Raw genomic sequence first — 27058 nt, 5'->3', positions numbered from 1 at the left:
GATAAGAGTTCAATGTTTCCTCTCATTAATTCATCAAAGAAACTAATTGCGCAAAGATCTTAAGTATTTGCGCAAGGCCTTCAAAAATTGCTCCTTGGGGGCTTGTAAATGAGCAGTGTTCTGAAGATAACAGACAAATGAGATTTTCATTGTCCATGAAATTACACTTAAATGATTAGTGAAGACATCAGCAAAGGACAGACAATTCAAAATTCTGTTAGAGCAAAGAAGTTCTAAGAATTCAAGAAAAGAAGATAGGATGACTTTTTTACTTGTATAAGTAAAAAAATCTGAATGTCTAAGGGACATAATTAGGCCAAAAAATAATTTACCTATACAAGTAAATAAAATACACTTGTATAAGTATCCTACAAATTTACTTATATAAGTTTATTAATATTTACTTCTTCAAGTAAATAAAAATTACTTGTACAAGTAGTACCCCTGACTGCATGTATTACAATAAAATGCAGTATTGAGTAAGGTATTCATAACAGAATACGAAAAAAAAAAAGCACTGATGTCCATAATGTAAGCATTCTGATTGATTGATTGTTGGTGTTAAACTTCACTTTCAGCACTCTTAGCAGGCAGTTTTTATTAGAGGAGGATGCTGGAGTAGAGTATTTTGAGGCAGCTTTTAAGTTTTACATGTAGGTTTACGAGATTATACAACGGTACATGTACCTGGAATACCTGAAAACCTGTTAAAAACCTGAAAGCCTCTCAATATATTTCCTGAAAGCATTATTTCATATGGTCTAATACCGGTAATATTGATAATAAACAAGGATTGCTAAGAATGAAAATTTAACCATGGAGTTATTTTCACCGGGACAAAACTCTGTGTGTCATGATCGAAATTATATCATTCCTACTCTTCATTGTAAGTATTAGTGATTAGACTGATATATTGTTTATTCTCTTAATTTCATTTTAGAATAACCAATATTTTCCATAATTGTCAATTCAATTCCAATGTCAAGTCTAGCTGCTCTTAGTCAAGGATGACCACAATTCAGCTGTCCTGTTAATGTCAAAGTTTTTTTCCTGTTAGAAAGTTCCTGGGTTAGTTTCTATTTTGGTAAATTGGTTCTGAGTTAAAAATCAGGGTTGTTTTTCTCACTGTCAAATTCAATACAGAAGTCACAAACTGGGATCGATGATTTGCAGCATCAACAACAAGAAGTTTTGTACCTGATTTTGTAAAACATTGAATAAAGATTTCTGGAGGGCAATAGTTTAAAACTGATACGGTTTTAATGACTTAAAACTGCAAATGCCATAAAAAATAGATCATGTAAAATGCATCTTTCGATTCTGAATTTAAACCGGATGTATTAATTTGAATATAAACTACAAAATGAATTCAGAATTATGATACGATATTTCTTCTGATTATCATGTTGCAGTTAATATTCGTGTATTTACTTTTACACGTGTAAAGTGATTCAATTTGATCTTTATTTTTGTACTCATGTTATTTGGCATGAAATTGTGTTCTGTTTTACGTCTATCAGTCTAGTCTTGTACTCATTAAAAAAGGGGGATGCGGAATGGGTGAGTCAATAAAAGCATGTGTTTGACACAAGTTAACCCTTTTTCATCGTAATTAAATTTGAATTTTGTTTTTTAATCTTAATTTTCATCAGCATTTGCTAAAAAGAATTAAATATTTGCAATTAATCGTCTAGCTTGATCAATATTTTCTCCTGTCGGATGTGTAGATCTACCTGTACAAGTGACAAACAATCATTGGCCTGATATCCTCAGGGTTTTAAAACAGTAATCAGAAGGACCCTTTGGATTATTATAAAATAGGGTTCATGCAACTACATGCAATTGATTATAATTGGTAAAAAAAATGGCAGCTGCTAGCCCAATGAAAACAATTTTTACTACACTTTCAATCATTTTTCAGTTATCTAACAATAGCGGGGGATCATTTGACCATGGGGAAAGATCATTTAATGTTGGCAGGATTGTCTGACAAAGGCGGAAGATAATTAATAAATGGCGGTGCTCAATCATAAAACAGGTCATGGAGATCCCTGAATAAAATCTATCATTTTAAGATATATGACATTTTTATTCAATTATGGTCAGATAATTTATATGTTTTCATAAGTCATATGAATTCGTACTATGCGTGCTTTTTCAAAGGAAATTGTGGTCACAATGCTTTCTAAATACACCTTATCGCTATTTAATCCAATCTGGAAAAAAAATAGTCACTTAGACAACTTCATGTTTGGGTCAAGTGACGCAAGTACAAAGATCACCAATAATTAGCTGAGGGAGGAAAACGTGTAGAAAGTGAACATTTTGAAATTTGTATAGTTTATGATCCAATTTTTTAAACACAAATTAAAATTTGAAAAATGCTTTCTTTGAAGTGTTTACAATTAATGCCAATGGTGTAAACATAACTCTTTGAAATTTTGTATGCACAGTACATTGTTTAAACAGGGCCCAAGATAGCTTCAACTGGTTTGAAAGAGTTGTGTAATTTTAAAACTTTTCCGGATAGGAATAAATAGCGATAAGGTATATACAATATAGCGTGAAAACCCATAATATGACTACGTCTACGAGGATAAAAGGTAGGTTGTGCAACAGTGCTATATCACGGGAAGCAAAAGATGGTTGGATTGAATGCTCAGTTTGAGAAACCGGGGGATGTTGCTTTGATTCAAACAGGTACGAATCTGCATGTGTCTAAAAAGGAAATGGTCAGAGTGAAGTCGTGCAAGTTACAGCATGCAGACAAACAAATCAAATGAAGTTTAAACTCTATTTTTAAAGGGTTTGTAATAAACGTGAATGAACGACGATGAACTGTGATTGACTTTTGATTAGCTTTTCAAATCCATAAAGTTATCTTAATCTAAAAGGCTTACTTTTAAGCAACTTAATACTGCAATTTGTTTGTAATGACCCGCTTCTATGGACGCCGGAAGTTTCAATGGGAGACAACTTTTAAATTTCAACTAATTATTTTAAGGTCAAGGTTGAATTGGCATGCGTCAAATGAATGCGCATAGAAATCAAAGCCATCGACAACTCGATAAATGCTTTGATTACTGGTGACCTAATTATAGAATTTACCTTTATTTACAGACACCGGTAAGTAAACTTGTGTATTGGATTAGTCTTTCGCGCGGTTTCTAATTATTTATGATCGTTAAACATCATTTAATGATTTATATGTGTTGTAAAGTCGGTTCTTTGTTCGTGTCTCTGGTGTCGATTCTCTTCTTGGTGGAAATATTTCCCTTGAAAGTACCATTGTGATTACCAATAAACATCATTCTATTCCATCGTAGATCTGATAATGTGTACATTATATGATTATGAAGTTACACAATCACATTCAGAAATCTTTTTCAGCAAAATGCAAATATCAAATTTCACAAAGTTGTATAAATGATTTGTTATTTATATATTCTTTTACCCTGCACTTAACATGTACAAAGGTTCAATAGATTTATGTGGGCTGCCTTCTTGATCTCTTTAGCATTCACTTGATATTCAATAGACTCAACTGAATAAATATTGTTAAAGCCTTGATCAAAACGTTAGAATCAATTGATCACGATTGAACAGCAATGGTCAACTCAATCAACTGAATAGAAAATTGCAAAGCCTTTGATCTTAACAATATATTCAAATGGTCACAGTTAGACAATACCTGTCAACTCAATCAATATAAAATATTTGAATTCAAATCAATTTTTCCCCTCAAATGAGTATGGATCATCAGATGATTTATAGTATAAAGCAATTATGTTGATTATGTTTTTATTACAAGTTTTCAAAACTATTGTGTATGCATAATTATAGTAAAAACATATACATGTATACATGTAACAGAATTTAGTACCATCAACATTAATCAGCATTTTTCAATTGTCTTTCAACCTGTGTAATAACAAAAAGTTACATACACAACTGTACAAGCCGATCCCCAAGAAAGTTTTAATAACAAAACTTCATTGCACTGTTTAACAATGAGTTCCAGTGTATATTTGAACCATTAGTTAGCTTTACTTGACAGCATTGATGTCAAGCTTACTGTTATCTAACTTCTGGTACCATAGTCTCAGGTTATATATATATTTTAAACAGCTAAAAACATAAGTCATTTTTTTTTTGTCAATTTACTTCCTCATCCATATTAATATATCTTCATATGTTTTTTTTTCAATTTTTAAACAGAAAATAGTATTTACATTGAATAAGTTGTGCTTTTAAAGAGGCCTTTCATAAAATTGGTAAAATATATTTTAAGTTGTAGTTTGAATTCATTTATTCAAACTGATCATGTCATTTATTCAACATTTTTAGGCCATTGCTAGAAGGTTGCTTGTATACATGTAATGCAAGTAATGAAAAATTTCTACCATCAAGTTAGTTCTAATGGCTGAATCTGTTTTATAAGAAGTTTTGATAATGTTGAAACAATCAGTATAAAAAATGTTGCAGTTGAAGTAGTATGTATGGTGTTTTTTGTTTATCTTCAAGTATTTTTTTTTCAGAAGTGATAATCTGAGTTTCAAAACTCCTAGCCATAATGGCTACTGGAGAAGAAGGCAACATGATGGCTGGTCCCCCAATGAACCCTTCTTACCAGCAGCAACAACCACAAGACAATGTTCAGATGATACAGAAGGTAATAAACTTGTGGATGTTGTCATGAAGATTGTTCTATTTACTCTATTTTTACTCATGAATAAAGATGAACACCATATTTCAGGGATCTCCATGGCCTGTTTTATGATGGCGCTTCACCATCGTTAAATTATCTTCCGCCATCGTCAAATGATCCCAACCATTGTTAAATTATCTTCTGCCATATTCAAATGATCCCTGCCATTGTTAGATAACTGTACTATTATTGAAAGGTGTAGTCAAAATTTGTTTTTCGTTTCGCTAGCTGTCGCAATTTTTGTTAGTAATTATAATCTTATTGCATGTAACTGCATAACTCCTATTGTATTATACGTCAAAGGGTCCTTCCTGATTTCTGTTTTAAAGCACTGATAGGGATTTCTGGCTAGCCATCGCTAATCACTTCTACACCTGACAGGAGAACACTTGATCTAGAGAGAACATTAATTCATTATTTAATTGCTTTTCAGCAAATGCTTATATTATGAAAATTTAGATTAATAAATAAATTATAATTCAATTATGAAGAAAAAAGTTGAACAAGTTGAACACATGCTTTTATTGATTTACGCAATCAGCATCCCCTGTTTTAAACGAGTACAAGGTTATACTCTTAATCGTAAAACATAACACGATTTCATGCCAAATAACAATAATTATTGGTCATACTAAATCAATTTAGTTTAAAAGTAAATACTTGTACTAAAATATTAACTGCAACTTGGTAAACTGAAGAAATTTCGTATTGTAATTTTGAATTCATTTCGTAGTTTACAATCAAATTAATACATCCTGTTTACATTCAGAATCAAAAGATGCAAGTTGCATGGTCTATTACTGTTGAATTTGCAATTTTAGGTCATTTAAACCATTTCAGTTTTAAATTTATGCCCTCCACAAATCTGTATTCAATGTTTCACAAAAACGGGTACGAAACTTCTTGTTATTGATGCTGCAAATCGTCGATCCAGGTACTTGACTTCTAAATATTAAATTTAACACTTCTACTACAGGAGTGTTTGATAGTGAGAAAAACTATCCCCATTTTTAAGTCCTTTCAAAATTATCAAAAATAGCTAGAAAATGACTCTGGGAACCTTCTGACATGAAAAAACTGTGATGTTAAATAGGTTTACAGGACAGCTGAATTGTGGTTATCATTGACTAAAAGGAGCAATGCAAGCTTGACATTGGAATTGTTACAAATGACAGTTAATGAAAATATTGGTTATTCTATAATGAAATGAATATACTTAACAATATATCAGTCTATTCACTATTCCTTACAATGAAATGTAGGAATGAAATATTTTCGATCACGACATGCAGGGTTTTGTCCAGGGGAGAGTTCTTCCATCATTGAATTTTCATCCTTGGAGGTCCCTGCATATTTCAAATCATATCAAATAATACTTCATGTACCATGGATCTGCACACTGAACAATATCAGCTGCTTGCATCTTTTAAAATATTGTTCAAAATTCTTAAGGTATAATGCGTTTAAAAAGTGGCATTCTCATAAATTCACCTTTGGTTTCAAAGTGTTCAGCTGCTAGATTTTTGTTGTTGTTATTGGTAGTATCTAAAATATAAAAATAAGAATATGGGGTATAATTGCCAATAAGACAAATATCCACCATTTTGTCTACCAGAGATCAAATGATGTAGATGTAAGCAACCATTGTAAGCTATGAAAGGCCGGCATGACAAAATGTGAAACAATTGAAAAGAGAAAACAGACTGCCTGATTTATGCAAGAACAATAAATGAAAAACATATATGTCAGACCACTAAATTACAGTTTCCTGATTAGGGACAAGCACATAAATAATGTGGAGAAGTTAAACAGGCTCAGCCTGAATATCTTGGCTCAGTAAGGGTATTTTTATGAAAATGTTGTCAAATAGGTGATGTTCTTTCTTTACCGATCAATAAGGAAGTTTGTTTTGGAAGTCTGCCATGTCTTTTAGGTAGTATTCATTATGTTTATTGTCAGGGTAATTGTCCAATGATGTTATAAGAACAGATTTTGTAATTTAATGTAATATGGATGTGGTGCTATAATTTTAGGGAAACAGTGCTTTTTCAAATCCCATAGTGCTATTTGCAAAAACTTAGGTGAACTCTGATGCATAGAGTAAATTTTTTTATGCTACAATTGCTCTGAGGTAATTTTAGAAAAATTAAAAGAATCATTAATGTGACCAGAATTGATTGTATTCTTTTCTAACTGACCCAAGTTTTTTCCCCATTTGACCAAATGTTTCAATATTTAGCCATATTTTTAACCTGTATTAATTTCAAAGAATTTATATTTTAAAGGCAATTAGTCAAATGGAAGACAAAGGTATGCAAGGAGATCCAAGGTACGCTCAACTCATGGCTATGGCTGAACGTGCAAGATCTGGTGGCATGCATCCACAAGGAATGCAGGGTAGTGGTGGACCACAAGGCATGCCACCACAACACCACGGTATGCAAAATCCATATGGTAATAGAATGGGACCTGGTGGAATGGGTCCACAGGGAATGCCTAGTGGACAACACCCAATGCAAAGTGGACCTCAGGGAATGCCTCCTGGTGCTCCTCAAGGTATGCATGGTGTCCAACAACAGGGAATCCCTTCAAACCAAGGAATGGGAACACCACACAGAATGGGCAGTATGCATCAAGGTATGCCTAATGCCCAGAGTGGAATGCCTGGACCTGTACAAAGTATGGGAGCTCCAAATATGTCTGGTCCACCTAATATGCCTAATGTTTCCAGTGGTGGTCCTGGTTATTCCATGAATGTTCAAAATGTACCTAACCCTACTGGGTCTGGACAGATGAATCCAAACATGGCTGGTGGAGGTGGTAATGTGATGCCAGGACATCCTAGTGGTCAGAGTGGAATGGGGCACCCAGGACAACAGCAAGGGATGAGCCCAATGATGAATAGAGCTGCATCTCAACCAAATATGGCATCCTCAAATCAAGGGATGGACGGTGATCAAACTCAACAAGGTAATATAACATATGATGACTCTTAATGCTACTCTTGGATATTTTGCTCAATTCCAGTAAGATACTATTTAAATTTGGTTGAATCTTTCAGATGTTGAAATATAACAGATATTTTTATTTGTTAGGAAGTGACTCTACATATACTCCTTAAGTTCTGCTGGTCAACATGATAAGTTGAACACGTCTTTTCTGCATTTTAAAGCATTGCATTCGACAACAAGTGGGCATGCACTGTTTATGTTCCTACAAATTTATTTGTATTGTTTTCCTTTATTGCAGGTCACCAAGGAATTCAGCAACCTGGAAATAAAATGACTGCATTCAATCCATCACAGCTATCACAACTCCGTGCACAAATAATGGCTTACAAATTCCTTGCTAGAAACCAGTCCATTCCTGAAAATCTAAGGGCAGCTGTTGAAGGCAAGAGACCACCTTTTACTGGAATGCCAAGACCTCAAGGTTTGAATTTGATACTTATATATCTATACTAATGATGACAGACTTGAAGTGCTTCAATCCGATGCATCAAATTTTACAAATTACATGTATATGTATATTTTGTTCTCATATGGGAGTAACATATAGTTTAAATAAAGTATCAAATAAAACTTAAATAATGTTGGACATTTGAAATTTATTAAATATGTTCATTGTACATGTTGTATAAGTTGTTACAATACTGATTTGACATTTCAATAATACAAATCTTTGAGAAATATTTTGAAAATTTTGAAGTGATTGAAACTAAAAATGCTAAAAAGAATCTGCTTTTATATATCTCAGCCTATAACAAAACTTGATACAATTCAGAAAGTAAACAAAAGTTGTCTCATTGGCAATCATACCACATCTTCTTATTTTTATAAAACCATGGTTTGATGTTCAGTTGGGATCAGATTCCTCTTTTTGTTTTGAGTACTTGCATTATTTATATCTTCATCCATGTTTTTACTTATAAATTTCAGATTCTCATCAAAATCAGCCACAAAGAATTCCATCACAAAGTCAGTCCCAGCCTCAACAAGGTCCACAGCCAAGCTATCAAAGTGGAGCCACACAAGGAGTGCCGCCAACTCAACAACAACAACAACCAAAACCAAATCAACAGACCCCTCCTCCTTCCTCTTTACAGGCTATGATGACCATGCAGAAGCAAAGTAAAATAGCACCAGTTCAGAAACCTCAAGGACTAAATCCTATTGATATTCTTAATGAAAGGGAAAATAGGTATTTAGTAACAATAGAGTCCAGACTAGCAAAATATACACTTTCCTGGTTTCTCATACTCCAAAATGTTAGATGGTTGTGTACAAAATCTTGTTAAATAATTGATCTTGGCAAGTTATCATTGCTTTCACAATGGTTCTAATAATTATTTTAATAATAAAGTTATTTATAGAAGTTCATTCTTAAAGTTCAGTGATATGGTTTCAAATTTTAATTTCCCTTTATCCTGTGGAACTGTATAAAATACAATCCTTTGTTAATTCTGTTTCCAAGGTAGAAGAAAATGTGGGCAATGAACAATTTTCAACCATATTCAAATGTTATTTGGATGGACCTTAGAATATCCAGTAAATAGTAATAAATTGTTTGTTACAGAATTGCAGCCAGAATTGGACACAGAATCAAGGAATTACATAATCTTCCTGCTGTAATGCCTGAGGATATGAAATGTAAAGCTATGATAGAATTAAGGGCCCTCAGGTTACTCAATTTTCAAAGACAGGTAAGAGAAAACATATGTATCAAACTTTAAGTACATCACATTCTTAAATTTGTGGTAAAAAATAATAATAATTGCCTGGTAACTAGATACTAATATTAAGGTAGATTGAGGGTCTAAATTAAAATACGTAGAATTTTTTAATAATTTGCCAAATTGTAGTCTATATCACGCTTTTTTCAAAATCATAAAAAAGGTATTGATAGAGCATTTTTCAAATTACAGGCTGTGCAAAATTGTCTGAGTATGTATAGATTATGCATGGAAAACCCATTTTAAATGATAGAAAGAAAACTAAACTTTAGAATTTCAAGAAAAAAATATCAAAAGATAGCTATTGTAATGTGCTTTCATAAACTAAAAGAAAAGTTGGGGTCACTGGACTTGTTTTTGTGCGACAAAATAAAATAGGTAAATTTACTACACATTCATGTAAAGTTATATTATCTGAGTAATCTCCCCTTATATGGATAATTTATTGAAACAAATTAATCAAACTAAAAATGTTTGTAGTAATAACATAAAACACATAATCTTCTTCATTCAGATAAAAAGTCTAACATGAATTATAGGCCCATTGTTTCCTGCTATGTTACAATCAACAATGGCAGAAGACAACCAATTTCCTCAAGTCAGATAGTGATAAAAATAAAAATGGTTATCATGAAGCATTTTGTAAATTTATGTGTGTCAAAGTAAAAATAGATTTTCAAATAATATTTTTATTTTTCATTTTGATCACACAATGATTTGACACTGAAACTTTGATTTTTTTTTGTGTATAGATAACAGATTTGATTATGAACTGTTCAACATTTAATGTGGTTACACAAATGATACTTTAATTTGTTTCTAGTTGAGAACTGAAGTAGTTGCCTGTATGAGAAAAGATACAACATTGGAGACAGCACTAAACACAAAGGCATATAAACGTAATAAGAGACAAACTCTCAGAGAGGCAAGAGTTACTGAGAAACTGGAAAAACAACAAAAAATGGACCAAGAAAGGAAGAAAAGACAGAAACACCAGGTACTTCACATTTTACAGTATGCTTTTTTATGTTGCTAATAGAAAATATATCCAGAAATAAAGGATGTACTGTCAATGTTCAAAAGAACTGATAGATGTGAAACTAAATCAAAATACAGTGCAAATAAACATGTCATACCTGGTATAATAATAAGTTTCTGACCTCACCAGAATATTAAAATAAATCAATGCTGTCATGTTTTTCTTTTATTTCAATGAATGATATTTGACTTGCTTAGCATATAATCATTATTCAATGATAACTGACTTGTAGGAGTATCTGAATGCTGTTCTACAACATGCTAAAGACTTTAGAGATTTCCACCGTAGTATACAGACTAAGGTCAACAAAGTTAACAAGGCCATCATGATGCACCATGCTAACACAGAAAGAGAACAAAAGAAAGAACAAGAAAGACTAGAAAAAGAAAGAATGAGGAGACTTATGGTAAGATTATTAACTTTACAAAGAATGAGGAGACTAATGGTAAGATTATTAACTTTACAAAGAATGAGGAGACTAATGGTAAGATTATTAACTTTACAAAGAATGAGGAGACTAATGGTAAGATTATTAACTTTACAAAGAATGAGGAGACTAATGGTAAGATTATTAACTTTACAAAGAATGAGGAGACTAATGGTAAGATTATTAACTTTACAAAGAATGAGGAGACTAATGGTAAGATTATTAACTTTACAAAGAATGAGGAGACTTATGGTAAGAATATTAACTTTACAAAGAATGAGGAGACTAATGGTAAGATTATTAACTTTACATTATTACCAGAAAAAGAGAAAAAGAAAGAATGAGGAGACTAATGGTAAGATTATTAACTTTACATTATTACCAGAAAAAGAAAAATCAATATAGACTACTAGGATTTCATGACAAAGGCTGAATGTTTTTATGTCCCCTAAAATAAAAATAGTAAGAGTGAGACTAAGGAGTGCTGTTTCTGGCATTTGCGGCTTCCACAGTTGTTCTAGTTGGTGATCAGATGAGAAAAGTGAGACATAGCTGTGTGTCAAGAGTTTATTTAGGTATTTTAAAACACTCTCTAAAGTTAAATTTCAATTTTGCTCACTCTCATTCATTTAATTTATAAAAGATGAATTACAAACCTATCAGTAACAGATCAGTTATAGATGGTAAATAGATATAAGAAGATGTGGTATGAGTGCCAATGAGACAATTCTCCATCCAAGTCAAAAATTTTTAAAGTAAACCATTATAGGTCAAAGTACGGTCTTCAACACGGAGCCTTGGCTCACACCGAACAGCAAGCTATAAAGGGCCCCAAAAATTACTAGTGTAAAACCATTCAAACGGGAAAACCAACGGTCTAATTTCACACATCATCAATGATCTATACACTCTCACAACCATTAGCTATAGGATGTGGGATATATTCATCATTCATTTAGTTCCGTCTTAAACAATCAAACAGGGTAATGATGTCAGTAAACTTGAACAAAATCGGTTTATAATTCTTTATGATAGTCTTTATTATATTCTGTCCTATATGATTTATTTCCTATATTTGATTGTTTGTATTTAACAGGCTGAAGATGAAGAAGGGTATAGAAAGTTGATTGATCAGAAGAAGGACAAACGTCTGGCCTACCTTCTATCTCAGACAGATGAGTACATTACTAATATGATGTCCCTCTTAGCAGAGCATAAAGAAGACATAAGAAAGAAGAAAATGGAACGGAAGAAAAAGAAGAAAAAAGGGGTGGAAGCAGTCAACCCAGAGGTAATTATTTTTTTTTCCTTGCCTTGTAATTTTTCTTAACCTATCCCATTATTTTAAGGCCTAAAATCCATTGTATATATATATATTACTCATCACCGGGTGCATCAGTTTGATGGCTTGAAATAAAACTGGGACTGGAATATGCTTGATACATTTCTGTACATTGAAATGATTTTTTATAAAATAAAAAAAAAGCCATCTATGACATACATGACATATATTACCACTTCAAAACTTGATTATAAAGATTTTTTAATCTTGGGTTGAGGCCAAAATAGAAATTTTTGTAAAAAAAAAATGATTTGAAAAAGTGATATTGTATTGTATTTAGTTTTGATTTTGACTTTAGGTACTGGATGAAAGCTCTAATACCAGTGATATGAGAGTTTCTGTGGTAGAGACAGCAACAGGGAAGATTCTGTTTGGAGAAGGTGCTCCTCTAGCTAGTCAATTAGATACTTGGTTAGAACTAAATCCAGGGTGAGTAAAAAACTTATGTTCCTTGACATCTAGCTAGGCAATTAGATACTTGGCCAGAATTAAATCCAGATTGAGTGAAAAGATATTTCCCTTCTAGTCTAGCTAGTCAATTAAACACTTGGCCATAATTAAATCAAGGGTGAGTGAAAACTGATTTCTCCACCTGTCTAGCTAGTCAATTCGATTATCAGCTAGAATTAATTCAGAGTGAGTGAACACTTATTTCCCTACCCGTCTAGCTAGTCAAATCGATTATCAGCTAGAATTAAATCCAGAGTGAGTGAAAACTTATATCCCATCTCTATCTGTTAGTTGGGGGAACATACAACATTTGAAAAAATGATTTTGCTACAACACTTTCATCTTTTTAAATGTTGTATGTTTTGCAATTATCAGGTCACAAAATGTTATACAAGAATATGAAAATCAACAAGACATTGAATAAAGAAATGGTGTTCTACTTCATATTATGTTTTGATTTTTCAGATATGAGGTGGCACCAAGAGTTGATGGTGAAGAGGACGATGAAAGTGGAGAGGAAGAGGAGGTAATCCCATTGATTTTATTCTTGTTTATATAATATAATCACAAAAAGTATTTAGTTTACTTATTTTATTTTTCTCCAAAGAAAGCATATGCAATTAAAGATCTATTTCTTAGCCAAGTCAGTTGTATTTCTTAGGCAAGTCAGTTCTATTTCTTAGCCAAGTCAGTTCTATATTTTGCCAAGTCAGTTCTATCCTTGTTAAATATATATCACATTAAGAAGGGGAATCAGCAAATTTTATGATTATGAGATTACATTGCGGTTTCATTTGTCAAAAGTTTAATTTTTTAATTTTTTCTACTTAAATTACACTCAAGGTTCCATTTAACTAATTACCTCTTAAAGGGTCCTGGACCCAATTTGGGGAATCAAAAAAAGAAAAAAAGGTAAAATGTTTGTTATTACAGGAGAAACCAGAGGAAAGTCAACCACCAGTTATACCAGAGATCACACCAAAGAAGGTAAGTCCTTATAATCACTGCTGTGATGATATTAAATAAATGGTTCTTATCAAAAGAAAATAGTTCAGAAGTCAGCATATTATTCCATATATTGACTTTATTGTACTTTGACACTTATTAACATATGAATAACTCTTTGTGAGTAGAAGATTTAATGTAAAAAATAATTTTCAGACATTCAGATTTGTTGCACTTTCAGCTTAAAGAATAATTATTACTCTCTTATTGCAATGTTATTTTCATATAACAGCTTTTTGTTGCTCACCAGTATTATGTGAAATTATTTTGATCTGACATACTTAAGCAAGATAATCATTTTCAGGTCCTCAAATCATCAGAAGATTTAGATGAAGAGGAAGCTAAGAAAATTCTAAGGTAAACAGATGTACTAAATCTGTCAGGAGATCAGTTATATAAATAGTTTTTATTATTATGAGTAAATTGCTCTTCAAATTCGTACTTCATTTGGCCTTTTTACTTTTTTCATTAAAGTGTCAGTGATGAGTCTTTTGTGGAAGAAGCTCCTATCTGGAGAACAGAATTGTAAGCCTGGTTTCTTTGATGAGGATTTTTTTTAGTTATACATGTAAAATCAAAAGTCATTTGGAATACATTTGTTTTATCAAACATTTATGAGAAGAAAATTATCTTTACGAAAACAATACATTTTGAACAGAAGGAGCTGAACGATTTATCACAAAGAATGACACTAATGAGTTGTGTGAAGATGAAACACATTTATGACATACTAAACTAGTAACCTAGTATCTTTGATAACTATTTAAATTGTTTTAAAAAATAAATTCTGATCATACAGTTAATGCAATCTTATGTTTCATAGTTACTGATAAATATGTTACTATTGTTTGCAGTAGTGCCACTCATGAGGATGATGAGTATGAGAATTTAAAGGTTAAAGAAGCCCAGAATTACTATAGCTTGGCCCACACTGTCAAGGAAGAAGTTGAACAAGCTTCTATCATGGTCAATGGATTGTTAAAAGAATATCAGGTAAATCCGTTATAAACATTTTGATATCATGTTTTAGAATAAACCTGTCTGTAAGATAAGATTTGTAAAATTTATTAGCCTTGTATAGCAACTTTTTGACCCCCACAGACATATTTCATTGGAAAATGTTTTGTTTATTTCTCTGCTTGATGGTAGTTATATCATCAGTACCATAGAAGTATTCAATTATTTAAATTTTTTTTGAGGGGGGGTTGTTATGATACATATTGCCATGTTGATTTGAATAGACTTTGTTTTCTGGTAAACTAAAATTCCAGGGGCCAAATAATGACTAGTATCAAACCTCCTTCTTTGTGTAGTGTGATCTATAGATTCCTTTAGTACTAACATGGTTATATATTTATTAAACAGCTGAGTGGATTGGAATGGCTAGTATCATTGTATAATAATAACCTGAATGGAATTTTGGCTGATGAAATGGGTCTAGGTAAAACTATACAGACTATTGGACTGATCACATATCTAATGGAGAGGAAGAGAGTGAATGGTCCATTCCTTATCATTGTTCCATTGTCGTGAGTATACTTAGTGTATATAATACTTATAATAGTGAATGGTCCATTCCTTATCATTGTTCCATTGTCGTGAGTATACTCAAGGTATATAATACTTATAACCATGTGACTGTATTCAAATTCTTTAAGGAAAATATTTAAATAATAATGAACTAATAAACATCAGCTAGACTTTGTGTGATAAATATAAGAATAAAAAAACTGTTTTAGATTTACATTTCTTTTATTCATTGAAAACATTTAAAGCATCTAAAGCAGTGTTACTTAAAATTATCATTTAACTGGCAGTAGTACTAAAGGTTTTATCTAGGGTTATAGAATTGTATATATTAACCTTTTAGAGGTTAGGGAGTAAAAATTGAAAGTTCACAAACCACAATATTTCCTTTTGAGGACTCATATTAGAATATCATGAAGTTTCACCGTTGCTGTTATCAGAGTACTGAGATGAATCTAAAGAAATTAAGATTAAGATTTAAAGTTAGAAGACGAGTATTAATGTGAAAGTCTATCTCACATCAGTGTCTAGTTTTAAAGACCAGTTCAATATATGAAACTTGAGCCCTATTTGTTGACTATATTATCTCTATTACAGAACATTATCTAACTGGGTGATAGAGTTTGAGAAGTGGGCACCATCTGTTGTGAAGATTGCCTATAAAGGTTCTCCTAACTCGAGGAGGCTGTTATTACCTATCCTGAAAGCTGCCAAATTTAATGTACTTCTTACCACATATGAGTATATCATCAAAGACAAAGCTGCTTTGTGCAAGGTAGAACCAGGATCATTTGTATATTTTATTTTGATATGTATATATATATATACTGTTCATAGAATCACATGAAATTTGAAACATACTTATAAATATGTGTATAAAATTGTGTAATGTGTATATCTGATTCCAATCAAAAGAAATGGAAGTGACATGTTAGATATTTATGATTATATTGGATAACTGACAAATTATAAAGACCCTGATGAAAATACAGTAGGCAACACTTAAGTACACTTGTACCAAATACTGGTTACATAATTCTATATGGGAAAATTCAAATGATAATAATTTTACAGAATATTTTTAAATCATTTCTTCATTAGATCGCCAAATTACATGAATTATCATGGGTTAATAATACTGTTCTTGTAAAAATTAGTGTTTTGTACGATATTTAATTCTAGGATTTTATGAGCCACATAAATAGATACCAAATTAATAATAATGATTTTGTATGAAAATATTTATTGTAGATACGGTGGAAGTATATGATTATTGATGAAGGACATCGAATGAAGAATCACCACTGTAAACTGACACAGGTGTTAAACACTCATTACTTGGCTCCTCACAGATTGTTATTAACAGGAACACCATTACAGGTTAATATTTAAATCATTAAAGCCCTGCTCATAGTGCTACTTGGTTGATTATTAGTGCCCAGTAAAGTAGTCAACAATGCCCTGTAGTAATCACTCTGTCTGTAGGTGTCTTCGTCAGCTCTTCTATGTCTTACCTAATGTCAAGCTTCAAATCATTTCCAGAATTTTTATTCAAAGAGTTTATACCTATAAAAATAGCCCCCTTTTGATAATTATGAAGTTTGGAAAATTGGCAAAAAACAGTTTTTGTCAAAATGTAACAAATTTTGAGAAACATCTTTTTGTGCTGGATTTCAACAAAAATTGATATTGATATATAGGAGAAAAAACTATTCATAATTGATTTTTTGTGTCAAATATAAAAATAAAAATGTGGTAATATTTAAATAGTTTTTGTAAAAAAAAATCACAAATTTGGGGTAATAATTTTTGTGCTGGGATTTGAAAAATAATTGATATATAGGTGCAATATCTTACTCATGGTTCACAGTATCAAAGATTATCAGTCTGCCTCAATTTTTAAAATGCCAAAATACATAGGAAATTCATAGTGCTTGCTGAATTATAACAAAACTTTATATTCTATGGAGACCACATATTACTCCTGGTATCAAAATTTATGAAAATTGATACCCCATGAACATGTATTGCATTGTTTGCATCAGTATACAAAACTCTGCAAGCTGGCCTTGCTGACATATCAGTTTTCTAGTTGATGACATAGTTCTTATTAATGCTTTTTTCTGGATTTTATCTTTTACATTTCAGTCTATGATCCATGTGAAAAGTGAAAAACCAAATAAATGACAAGGTCTTTGAGGATTTTGCATTCAGAGTTTGTTTTAGATTATCAAATATATTTGCTTTAAATATTTCATATACTAGATTTCTCAAAACCACATTTTTGTTATTTCTTATAATAATAGTAGATAAATAAATGTTTATATGTGTTGATTTTCAGATAAATTTGAATATATAATTTCAGAATAAATTGCCAGAGTTATGGGCCTTGTTGAATTTCTTGTTGCCAAGCATTTTCAAATGCTGTGCCACGTTTGAGCAGTGGTTTAATGCACCATTTGCCATGACAGGAGAAAAGGTAAGTTAGAAAATCATAAAAAAGTAACAAATGTTGAATGTAAAACTTAAAATTTTTGTGCTATTTGGGAAATATTTGCTATTTTAAGATGTGAGTACAGAAGTTACCAGTATAAGTAAAGAATTGATAATATAAAAATAAAAAGATGTTATATGATGGCAAATGAGACAACTCTCTGCCAGAGACCAAATGATGTAGAAATTAGCAACTATAGGTCACCATACGTCCTTCATCAATGAGCAAAACCAATACCGCATAGCAATCTATAAAAGGCCCTGAAATGACAAATGTAAAACAATTCAAACAAGAAAATAAACAGCCATATTTTTGTACAAAGCAATAAACAAAAAACAAATAGGATATACAGCAACAAATGACAACCACTGATTACAGGCTTCTGACTTGAGAAGGGGACATACAGAATGTGGCATGTGTGCGTCCAACCCTCCCCTTAACCTGGGACAGTGGTGTATCAGCACAGCATAAGAACAAACTATGAAAATCAATTGAAAAGGGCTTAACTCATTAGATTGATACAAAAATAAGACATAATAGACTCATCAAAAGAAAAAGTTATTAAATCTAATAGAATTAATTGAATAATGTTTTTAGGTTGAATTGAACTCTGAGGAGACATTGTTGATTATCAGACGTCTACACAAAGTACTACGTCCCTTCTTGTTAAGAAGACTGAAGAAAGAAGTCGAATCTCAGTTACCAGACAAGGTATGTTCTATCTTGTAGAAATAAGGCATTGCCTATGTCCAAATCATTCAAGAAACATACTTATTTGTCCCACAAGTTTCTGGAAGCTGTTTGTCAGAGATTACTTTTCCCCCCCTTTTCCCTTTTGATTTGATTATGTGTCCCACAAGTTCTTGGTAAGTTGTTTTCAGTGAATATTTCTCTAGAAATAAAATCAAGAAGAAAATTATTTTGCACCTTTAAATTTTATTAAGTGGTGATGCTTGCCATTGTTTGCAAACTCATTATTCCGTCCTCTTCATTTTATTTTGGGGTAATAAGTGATGTCATTTTGATAGAGCAGGCTGTTATAAAAAAATTTAATGAATATGATCTTTAACATTTAATGCCTTATACGTTTCTGCAAAATGCTATTAGAAATATTTATTAATACTTTGTTAAGAAGAACATAAAGAAATGGTCTAAAATGTTTTAGTAGTGTAAAATGAACTTTTTGATCTTTAATCGTAGGTGAAAAGTAGAAATGGATGAGTCATGCTTGCAAAACATCTATTCCATCTTGAATATTTATCCTCTTTTTTTCAGTTTGTAAATTTCTATTTTTAGATTGAATATGTTATTAAGTGTGAAATGTCAGCCTTGCAGAGATATGTTTACCGTCACATGCAGGCTAAGGGTGTGATGCTTACTGATGGAAGTGACAGAAAGGTAAAGGATGTATTCTAACAATGTAACAAGCTTTTACTTAATATTTCTTACAGGGTTGTAAAGGTAGAGCCTAAGAGGAACAGTTTGTGTAGGACTCCACTGACTTGTTGTAATCACTCTGTCTGTCGTATGTTAAGATTATCTCAACCGATATCCATATTATTTATACACTGTGTGAATACCTATTAAAGGATTTTTGTGAAATTTTAACCAAAATCGCAAATTATTAGAATTGTCTTTTTGTGCTAGGATTTAAAAAAAAATATTATTTTTAGAGGTATAATAAGCTGTTCCAAATTTATTGCAGGTGCCAAAAATGTACTAATATTGGCAACTTGTGAAGTTGAATTGATTTGGTGCCATCAGATTTATTAGTCCCCTACCGACTAAGTCGAAGGGGACTTTAGGTTTGCACTCCATCCGTCTGTCTGTCTGTCCATCCGTCAGTCCGGCAAATCAGTTTTCCACACTTTTTTTCTTCGTGCTTGAAGATTTTGATTTGATATTTGGTGTATTGTTTGAACATGACCAGTTACAGATCAAGTTTAAAATTTGTTCTTGTCTGACGATTTTGTGCAGAGTTATGGTCCTTCAACTTAGAAAATTCACTCAAAAAATCATTTTTCCTCACTTTTTTTGTCATGCTTGAAGATATTGATTTGATGATTGGTATATAGTTTTATCATGACAAGTTACAGATCAAGTTCAAATTTTGGTCCGGTCTAATGATTTTGTGCAGAGATATTATGGTCCTTGGACTTCGAAAATTCACTCAAATAATCAATTTTCCACATTTTTTTTCGTCATGCTTGAAGATATTGACTTGATATTTGTTAAATAGTTTACACCATGACAAGTTATAGATCAAGCTAGAATTTTGTTCCAGTACAATGAATTTTTAACCAGTAGGGGACTATTTATTGCCAGGCAATACTCACAGAATGCTTGTTTATATTTTGTTTCTATGCCTCACACCAAAAAGTGGAAGAGGAGCCTTTGCTGAAATGTCAGTTTTGTAGTTTATATATCCATTGTTTTTTACAGGGTGGTAAAGGTGGAGCTAGAGCTATGATGAATACTATAATGCAGCTTAGAAAGATTTGCAATCATCCATTTATCTTTCCACATTTAGAGGAAGCTTTTGCTGAACACCAAGGACTTGGTAAAAGAGAAGTCACTGGGTATGTATGGTGCTAAAAATATCGCGATTAATGTTTTAAGGAATTGAAAATACAATATTCAAACAACAAGAACAAGTAAAAACCTGTACAGGTTTCTTATCACAAGTTGAGGGAAGCAAATAATTTTTAGCCTTGAACTTAATTAATAAAAATTGGATATATAGAATAATACACTCAACAAAGCAGTGTCATTAAATTTAAACCAACTACTTTATTTCACGTTTAACCCTTTCTATAGCACTTTCTATGCGATTTAATTTTGCGATTTTCAAATTTGCTTGATGTAGCTATATAAGGAAAGATCCAAGTTTTACATATTTGCCTTATTTTTCTACTCGCGAAAAATCCTGGAAATAAATCGCTTGTGAAAATAAGTTGGTTTACAGTATAGGACCCCTCTTGTATGACAGTCTTTTCTTTAAAACTGAGAAAAATGCTAATAAAGATAGTACACTTTTAATCTTGAACTTTTGAAGTAATTCATAATATAAAAATAAGAAGATGTGGTATGATTGCCAATGAGACAACTCTCCACCAGAGACCAAATGACAGAAGTTAACAAAGTACACTTCTATCTTTTACTCGATGAAAAGATGATTAATAATTCTTACAAGGAGTTTTTAGGAATCCATGACTTCTTTTTTTTAGTTGATAGGGTCCATTGAAACAATAATAAAAAAAAACGTGGAAAATTTAGATGATGATGATGATGGATGGCTGCTTAACGTCCAGTAGCAAATTAATATGCATATTCAGGACGAGAACATATTAATGTAATATGAATATTTACCCTGTTTTGAACTAGAACCACATGCTGAGCCGATATTTTACGTGCTAGTTCACAAGGTAACAGTAATTACCAATTTTAAAGTCTTTGTTTTTACCCGGCCGGGGTTCGGACCTACGACCTCCGGCATACGAGGTGAACACGCTACCACCGAAGCAAAGTTTATTATTTTCTTGGTAGCAAATGTTGTAATCTCATTAATCAATCATCAGATCTTATACTTCTCATTTTATAATTTATATAATTTTTGCAGCCCAGATTTGTACAGAGCAGGAGGAAAATTTGAGTTACTGGACAGAATACTACCCAAACTAAAGGTTACAAATCACAGAGTTTTGTTGTTTTGTCAGATGACAACGTTGATGAGTGTAATGGAGGATTACTTTGTCTTCAGAGGTAAGCAAATAACATGGAGGGTCTGACTTGTCATGGAACCGATAAATGCTGCATATAAAATGATAATAGCACTTTATTATATGATGCATATCTACTGGAGCATATCTTTATTAGGATTACTCAAATCTAAAATAAATATAAAAGACAAGTATGTATAACTTCTAACGAGTAGAAAATCAGTGTAGTCACCACTATTTGTTTTATAATACATGTTACCACATAGCATAATTTTCTCTTGTGCAAGCCATTATAACTAATATTGTCAGTTAATGTAAACACATTGAAGATGATTGAATTAAAAAAAGAAGTTTAGCCAAATTTACTTTTTTTTCAGGTTACAGATACTTGAGGTTAGATGGAACAACAAAATGTGAAGATAGAGGACAATTATTAGCATTGTTCAACGATCCTGAATCGCCTTACTTTGTCTTCTTACTGAGTACTAGAGCAGGTGGTTTGGGTCTCAATCTCCAGGCTGCTGATACTGTTGTTATATTTGATTCTGACTGGAATCCCCACCAGGTAACATGTTGTTCATATACTGTGAAATACAAACTCAGTTAGTTTGGTAACTGACATAAATTTGATTAAATAGGTTTATTCAACTTTTTATACGACCGCAAAAAAATTTTGTGGTCGTATATTGGTATGACGTTGGCGTCGTCGTCGTCGTCGTCGTCCGAATACACATTGGTTTTCGCACTCTAACTTTAGTTTAAGTGAATGGATCTTTTTGAAATTTGACCATAAGGTTAAATACCACAAAAGGAAGGTTGGGATTGATTTTGGGGGTTATGGTACCAACAGTTAAGGAATTAGGGGCCGAAAAGGGGCCAAAAATAAGCATTTTCTAGTTTCCAGACAATAACTGTGGAATGGTGTATGGATCTCTCTGAAATTATACTACAAGTTTCCATACCACAAAGGGATGGTTAGGATTTGCTTTGGGGGGTTATGGCTCAAACCGTTTAGGAATTAGGGGCAAAAAAGGGGGAAAAACAAGGTTGTCCTGGTTAATGGACAAATACTTTAGTACAAAACAATTTAAAGCAGTGTAAGGGAGATAAATCAAATACATCATTGAAATTATCTCCCTTACACTGCTTTTAAATTATGTATAAAGTAATGGTTAATGAACAATAAAGATAATTTAAAACAGTGTAAGGGAGGTAATCCAAATACAACGTTTTGGTTACTTCCCTTACACTGCTTTTAAATTATGTTTAAAGAAATGCATATTTATAAAGGTAGACCAGTAAAAATATCTGCAAATGTTGCATCTTTTTTTTTACAAAAAAATCCATATGAAAGATTTGACACTATATTTTTAATTCTATTATAAAATAGATTAAGTTAGCACTATGGTAAATTTAAATGGGTAATTATGGTTGCCAACTCCATTGGAAATTTGAATTGAAATTATGACCATATCTTGAGGGAAAGAATTTTTTTGGGGAAAAAAAGGGGGGGGGGGGGATAAAAAGAAATTGTGGGGGGTCAATTTTTTCTCATTTCAGATTTCAGAAATTAAAAAGAATTATTCTTCAAATATTATTTTTTTTTCAAATTTCAAATATTGAAAAATTTCAAGAAGTAATCTTTAATTGCACAGTATGGGTCATTAGATTTGTAAAATCTTTGATCACATTTATTTATTTGTTATGCCGAATCTAACAGTGTATTTAGATTTTTAATTTTGGGTCCAGTTTTCAAATTGGTCTACATTAAGGTCCAAAGGGTCCAAAATTAAACTTTGTTTGATTTTAGCAAAAAATGAATATATGAGGTTCTTTGATATGCTGAATCTAAACATGTATTTAGATTTTTATACGACCGCAAAAAAATTTTTGTGGTCGTATATTGGTATGACGTTGGCGTCGTCGTCGTCGTCGTCGTCGTCGTCGTCGTCCGGCGTCGTCGTCGTCCGGCGTCGTCGTCCGAATACACATTAGTTTTCGCACTCTAACTTTAGTTTAAGTAAATGGATCTCAATGAAATTTTACCATAAGGTTCAATACCACAAAAGGAAGGTGGGGATTGATTTTGGGGGTTATGGTACTAACAGTTAAGGAATTAGGGGCCAAAAGGGGCCAAAAATAAGCATTTTTGTAACTTCCAGACATAACTTGTGTGTAAGTGTATGGATCTCTCTGACATTGTACCACAAGGTTCCATATCACAAAGGGAATGCTGGGATTGATTTTGGGGGTAATTGCCTCCAAATTTTAGGAATTGGGGGCCAAAAAGGGGCAAAAAACAAGCATTTTTATACGACCATGACAATATCTTGTTTGTAAGTGTATGGATCTTTATGAAATTGTACTACAAGGTTCCATATCACAAAAGGAATACTGGGATTGATTTTTGGGGTAATTTCCTCCAAATTTTAGGAATTAGGGGCCAAAAAGGGGCAAAAAACAAGCATTTTTCTAGTTTCATGACAATAACTTGTTTGTAAGTGTATGGATCTTTATGAAATTGTACTACAAGGTTCCATATCACAAAGGGAAGGCTGGGATTGATTTTGGGGGTTTTCCCTCAAAATTTTAGTAATTAGGGGCCATAAAAGGGCAAAAAAAACATGCATTTTTCTAGTTTCAGGACAATAACTTGTGTGTAAGTGTATGGATCTTTATGAAATTGTACTGCAAGGTTCCATATCACAAAGGGAAAGCTGGAATTGAGTTTGGGGGTAATTGCCCTAAACGTTTAGGAATTTGGGGCCAAAAAGGGGCCAAAAAACAAGCATTTTTCTAGTTTCCAGACAATAACTTGTGTTCAAGTGTATGAATCTCTCTGAAATTGTACTGCAAGGTACCATACCACAAAGGGAAAGCTGGGATTGAGTTTGGGGGTGATGAATCATAAGGGGGTTCAAAAAATTGGGGGGGGATTTATTTTTCCTTTTTTTTCTTTAACATTTTCCATTTTAAATTGGTTATTTCTGATTTATATATAAAAGCAAATAATAATGATATGGTTTGAATAGGCATACATGTGAACCTCCCGACGGGAGTACAATAATCCCGTTTTCAGGGGTCTCCTCCCGACCTCCCGTTGAAGAGGAAAAAATCCCGTGTATGAAATTTTTCATGAATGAAAAATTTCTGCCCAACATATCTCAGGCATCTGGTGTAACTGACATTACCTGAAGTTATATTTTACCTGTAAATCAATTAACATGCATAATTATATGGCTTCACTTGTCAGCTTGGGTGTCAAACATACAGGTAATCAACGATTTTTACCTCAGGCTAACTGCCGTTGTGTAACAAAAACTGTGTATTTATTGGGTTACTTCCCTTGATTTATCCTGTTTTAAGTTACTTTCCTTTTAATAATGAAAATTTTTAAAAGAATATAAATAAAATATAAATTGAACAAATAATCATAAAAGGATGGTTATTAAATGATTTTAAATGTCTTAGGACAAATAAAAAAATAATAATTTGAAAATTATTTGAGGATTCTAGACTTCCTTTCAAGGCTTAAATTGAAATTTATATAATAACTATGACCCTAATTTTGCAGATAAAAGGATTTTCTGAGTTTGCAAATAAAAACTATTTGCAAGAGAAAAAAAAAATAAAAACTATTTGCAGATAGCTAAACAAATGTTCTGGTTGCAATGATTGTTTTATAGAATATGAAGTAAAAAATTTAAAGAACATACTGGAAAAATACAATGTTAGATTGAACATGTAGAATATAAAGATGGAGAAACTTTATAAGTACAAGGGTACTATAAACATAATAAATTGGATGGAAAGTTGAAGAAAACACACTTTAAAAGACCATTTTTACAGCACACGGTTACATTTACAACAAAATTAATGTCGATTAAAAACCTCCTGATCTGAGTCCTAATCTCCTGACCAAAATTTCCCAATCTCCTGATCTGAGTTTCACAGTCCATCACATGTATGAATAGGTAAATTGAAAATTTTTAAGTTCTTAGACCACTTTCATTCTGTGTCAGAAACCTATGCTGTGTCAAATATTTAATTACAATCCAAATTCAGTGCTGTATCAAGCTTGAATGTTGTGTCCATACTTGCCCCAACTGTTCAGGGTTCGACCTCTGCGGTCGTATCAAGCTGCGCCCCAGCGGAGCATTTTATTGATTTTTGGCCCAGTTTTCAAGTTGGTCCAAATTGGGGTCCAAAATTAAACTTTGTTTGATTTCAACAAAAATCGGATATATCTTTGATATGCTGAATCTAACCATGTATTTAGATTTTTTATTTGTGGACCCCACTATCAAATTGGTTCATATTGAGGTCAAAAGGGTCCAAAATTAAACTTTGTTTGATTTCATCTAAAATTGAATTATTGGGGTTCTTTGATATTCCAAATCTAATCGTGTATTTAGATTTTTAATTTTGGGTCCTGTTTTTTAAATTGGTCTACATTAAGGTCCAAAGGGTCCAAAATTAAACTTAGTTTGATTTTAACAAAAATTGAATTCTTGGGGTTCTTTGATATGCTGATTCTAAACATGTGTTTAGATTTTTGATTATGGGCCCAGTTTTCAAGTTGGTCCAAGATAGGGTCCAGTATTTAAACTTTGTTTGATTTCAACAAAAATTGAATATATGGGGTTCTTTGATATGCTGAATCTAACCATGTATTTAGATTTTTTATTTGTGGGCCCCACTATCAAATTGGTTCATATTGAGGTCAAAAGGGTCCAAAATTAAACTTTGTTTGATTTCATCAAAAATTGAATTATTGGGGTTCTTTGATATTCCAAATCTAACCATGTATTTTGATTTTGGACATTGGACCATAATAGGTAAATTAAAAAAATTCAAGTTCTTAGACCACATTCTTTCTGTGTCAGAAACCTATGCTGTGTCAAATATTTAATAACAATCCAAATTCAGAGCTGTATCAAGCTTGAATGTTGTGTCCATACTTGCCCCAACTGTTCAGGGTTCGACCTCTGCGGTCGTATCAAGCTGCGCCCCAGCGAAGCATTTTATTTAATAATACTTCTGTTCCAGTTTTATAACCCCAAGAAGGGACCTTTAGTAAAGGACTAAATTTTTATTTTCCCATATAATACTTTATTGTGTACACAACTAAAGGTCTGATACATTGCATCACATTTGACTATTTTAAGGACTTGCAAGCTCAGGACAGAGCTCACAGAATAGGACAGAGGAATGAAGTTAGAGTTTTGAGGTTGATGACAGTAAACAGTGTGGAGGAGAAGATCTTGGCAGCTGCTAGATACAAACTGAACGTAGATGAGAAAGTCATTCAGGCTGGTATGTTTGATCAGAAATCTACTGGAATAGAAAGACGACAGATGTTACAACAGTTACTGTTACAAGATCAGGAAGATGGAGAGGTATGGATCATATGTTAAACTACAAATTAAATTATTTGGCCAGGTTGGAAAAAGTTCAAAACAGGCTTATAGTATGGTGATGTCAGTAGGCTTGGAAAAGTTGGTATCTGTTTTGTGTAATCGCCTCAATATATAATTTCAACCCAGTTCCCTCAAACTTCATAAAAATATTGCACATAAGTGGAAAATGTGCACCTGCTTTTATAGAACTGATTG

General features: G+C 32.2%; 2 protein-coding genes across 4 annotated transcripts in view; one reads left to right on the top strand and one right to left on the bottom strand.

Moving 5' to 3' along the window:
* Positions 1-2951, bottom strand: part of LOC127727119 (spindle and centriole-associated protein 1-like) — a 40337-nt gene extending 37386 nt beyond the window's left edge. For both annotated transcript variants that reach the window (XR_007993782.1, XM_052234551.1), the window contains exon 1: positions 2901-2951. The gene's annotated coding sequence lies outside the window, so the exon portion shown is untranslated. The remainder of the gene's footprint in view (positions 1-2900) is intronic.
* Positions 2952-3028: 77 nt separating this feature from the next.
* LOC127727117 (probable global transcription activator SNF2L2) overlaps positions 3029-27058 on the top strand; it is a 34136-nt gene continuing 10106 nt past the window's right edge. For both annotated transcript variants that reach the window (XM_052234547.1, XM_052234548.1), the window contains exons 1-24: positions 3029-3126; positions 4539-4672; positions 6994-7678; positions 7958-8140; positions 8647-8908; positions 9284-9410; positions 10264-10437; positions 10712-10885; positions 12003-12197; positions 12547-12677; positions 13164-13224; positions 13632-13685; positions 14008-14060; positions 14558-14696; positions 15069-15232; positions 15828-16005; positions 16482-16610; positions 17596-17709; positions 18322-18435; positions 19021-19122; positions 20167-20303; positions 21344-21486; positions 21821-22008; positions 26612-26842. In XM_052234547.1, the coding sequence (XP_052090507.1) occupies positions 4574-4672; positions 6994-7678; positions 7958-8140; positions 8647-8908; positions 9284-9410; positions 10264-10437; positions 10712-10885; positions 12003-12197; positions 12547-12677; positions 13164-13224; positions 13632-13685; positions 14008-14060; positions 14558-14696; positions 15069-15232; positions 15828-16005; positions 16482-16610; positions 17596-17709; positions 18322-18435; positions 19021-19122; positions 20167-20303; positions 21344-21486; positions 21821-22008; positions 26612-26842 (3837 nt within the window). In that variant the 5' untranslated portion in view covers positions 3029-3126; positions 4539-4573. The remainder of the gene's footprint in view (positions 3127-4538; positions 4673-6993; positions 7679-7957; positions 8141-8646; positions 8909-9283; positions 9411-10263; positions 10438-10711; positions 10886-12002; positions 12198-12546; positions 12678-13163; positions 13225-13631; positions 13686-14007; positions 14061-14557; positions 14697-15068; positions 15233-15827; positions 16006-16481; positions 16611-17595; positions 17710-18321; positions 18436-19020; positions 19123-20166; positions 20304-21343; positions 21487-21820; positions 22009-26611; positions 26843-27058) is intronic.

This window comes from Mytilus californianus, unplaced genomic scaffold (genome assembly GCF_021869535.1).
Source record: "Mytilus californianus isolate M0D057914Y unplaced genomic scaffold, xbMytCali1.0.p SCAF_19, whole genome shotgun sequence".
Lineage (NCBI taxonomy): Eukaryota > Metazoa > Mollusca > Bivalvia > Mytilida > Mytilidae > Mytilus > Mytilus californianus.
This window is presented reverse-complemented; position numbering and strand designations above follow the sequence as displayed.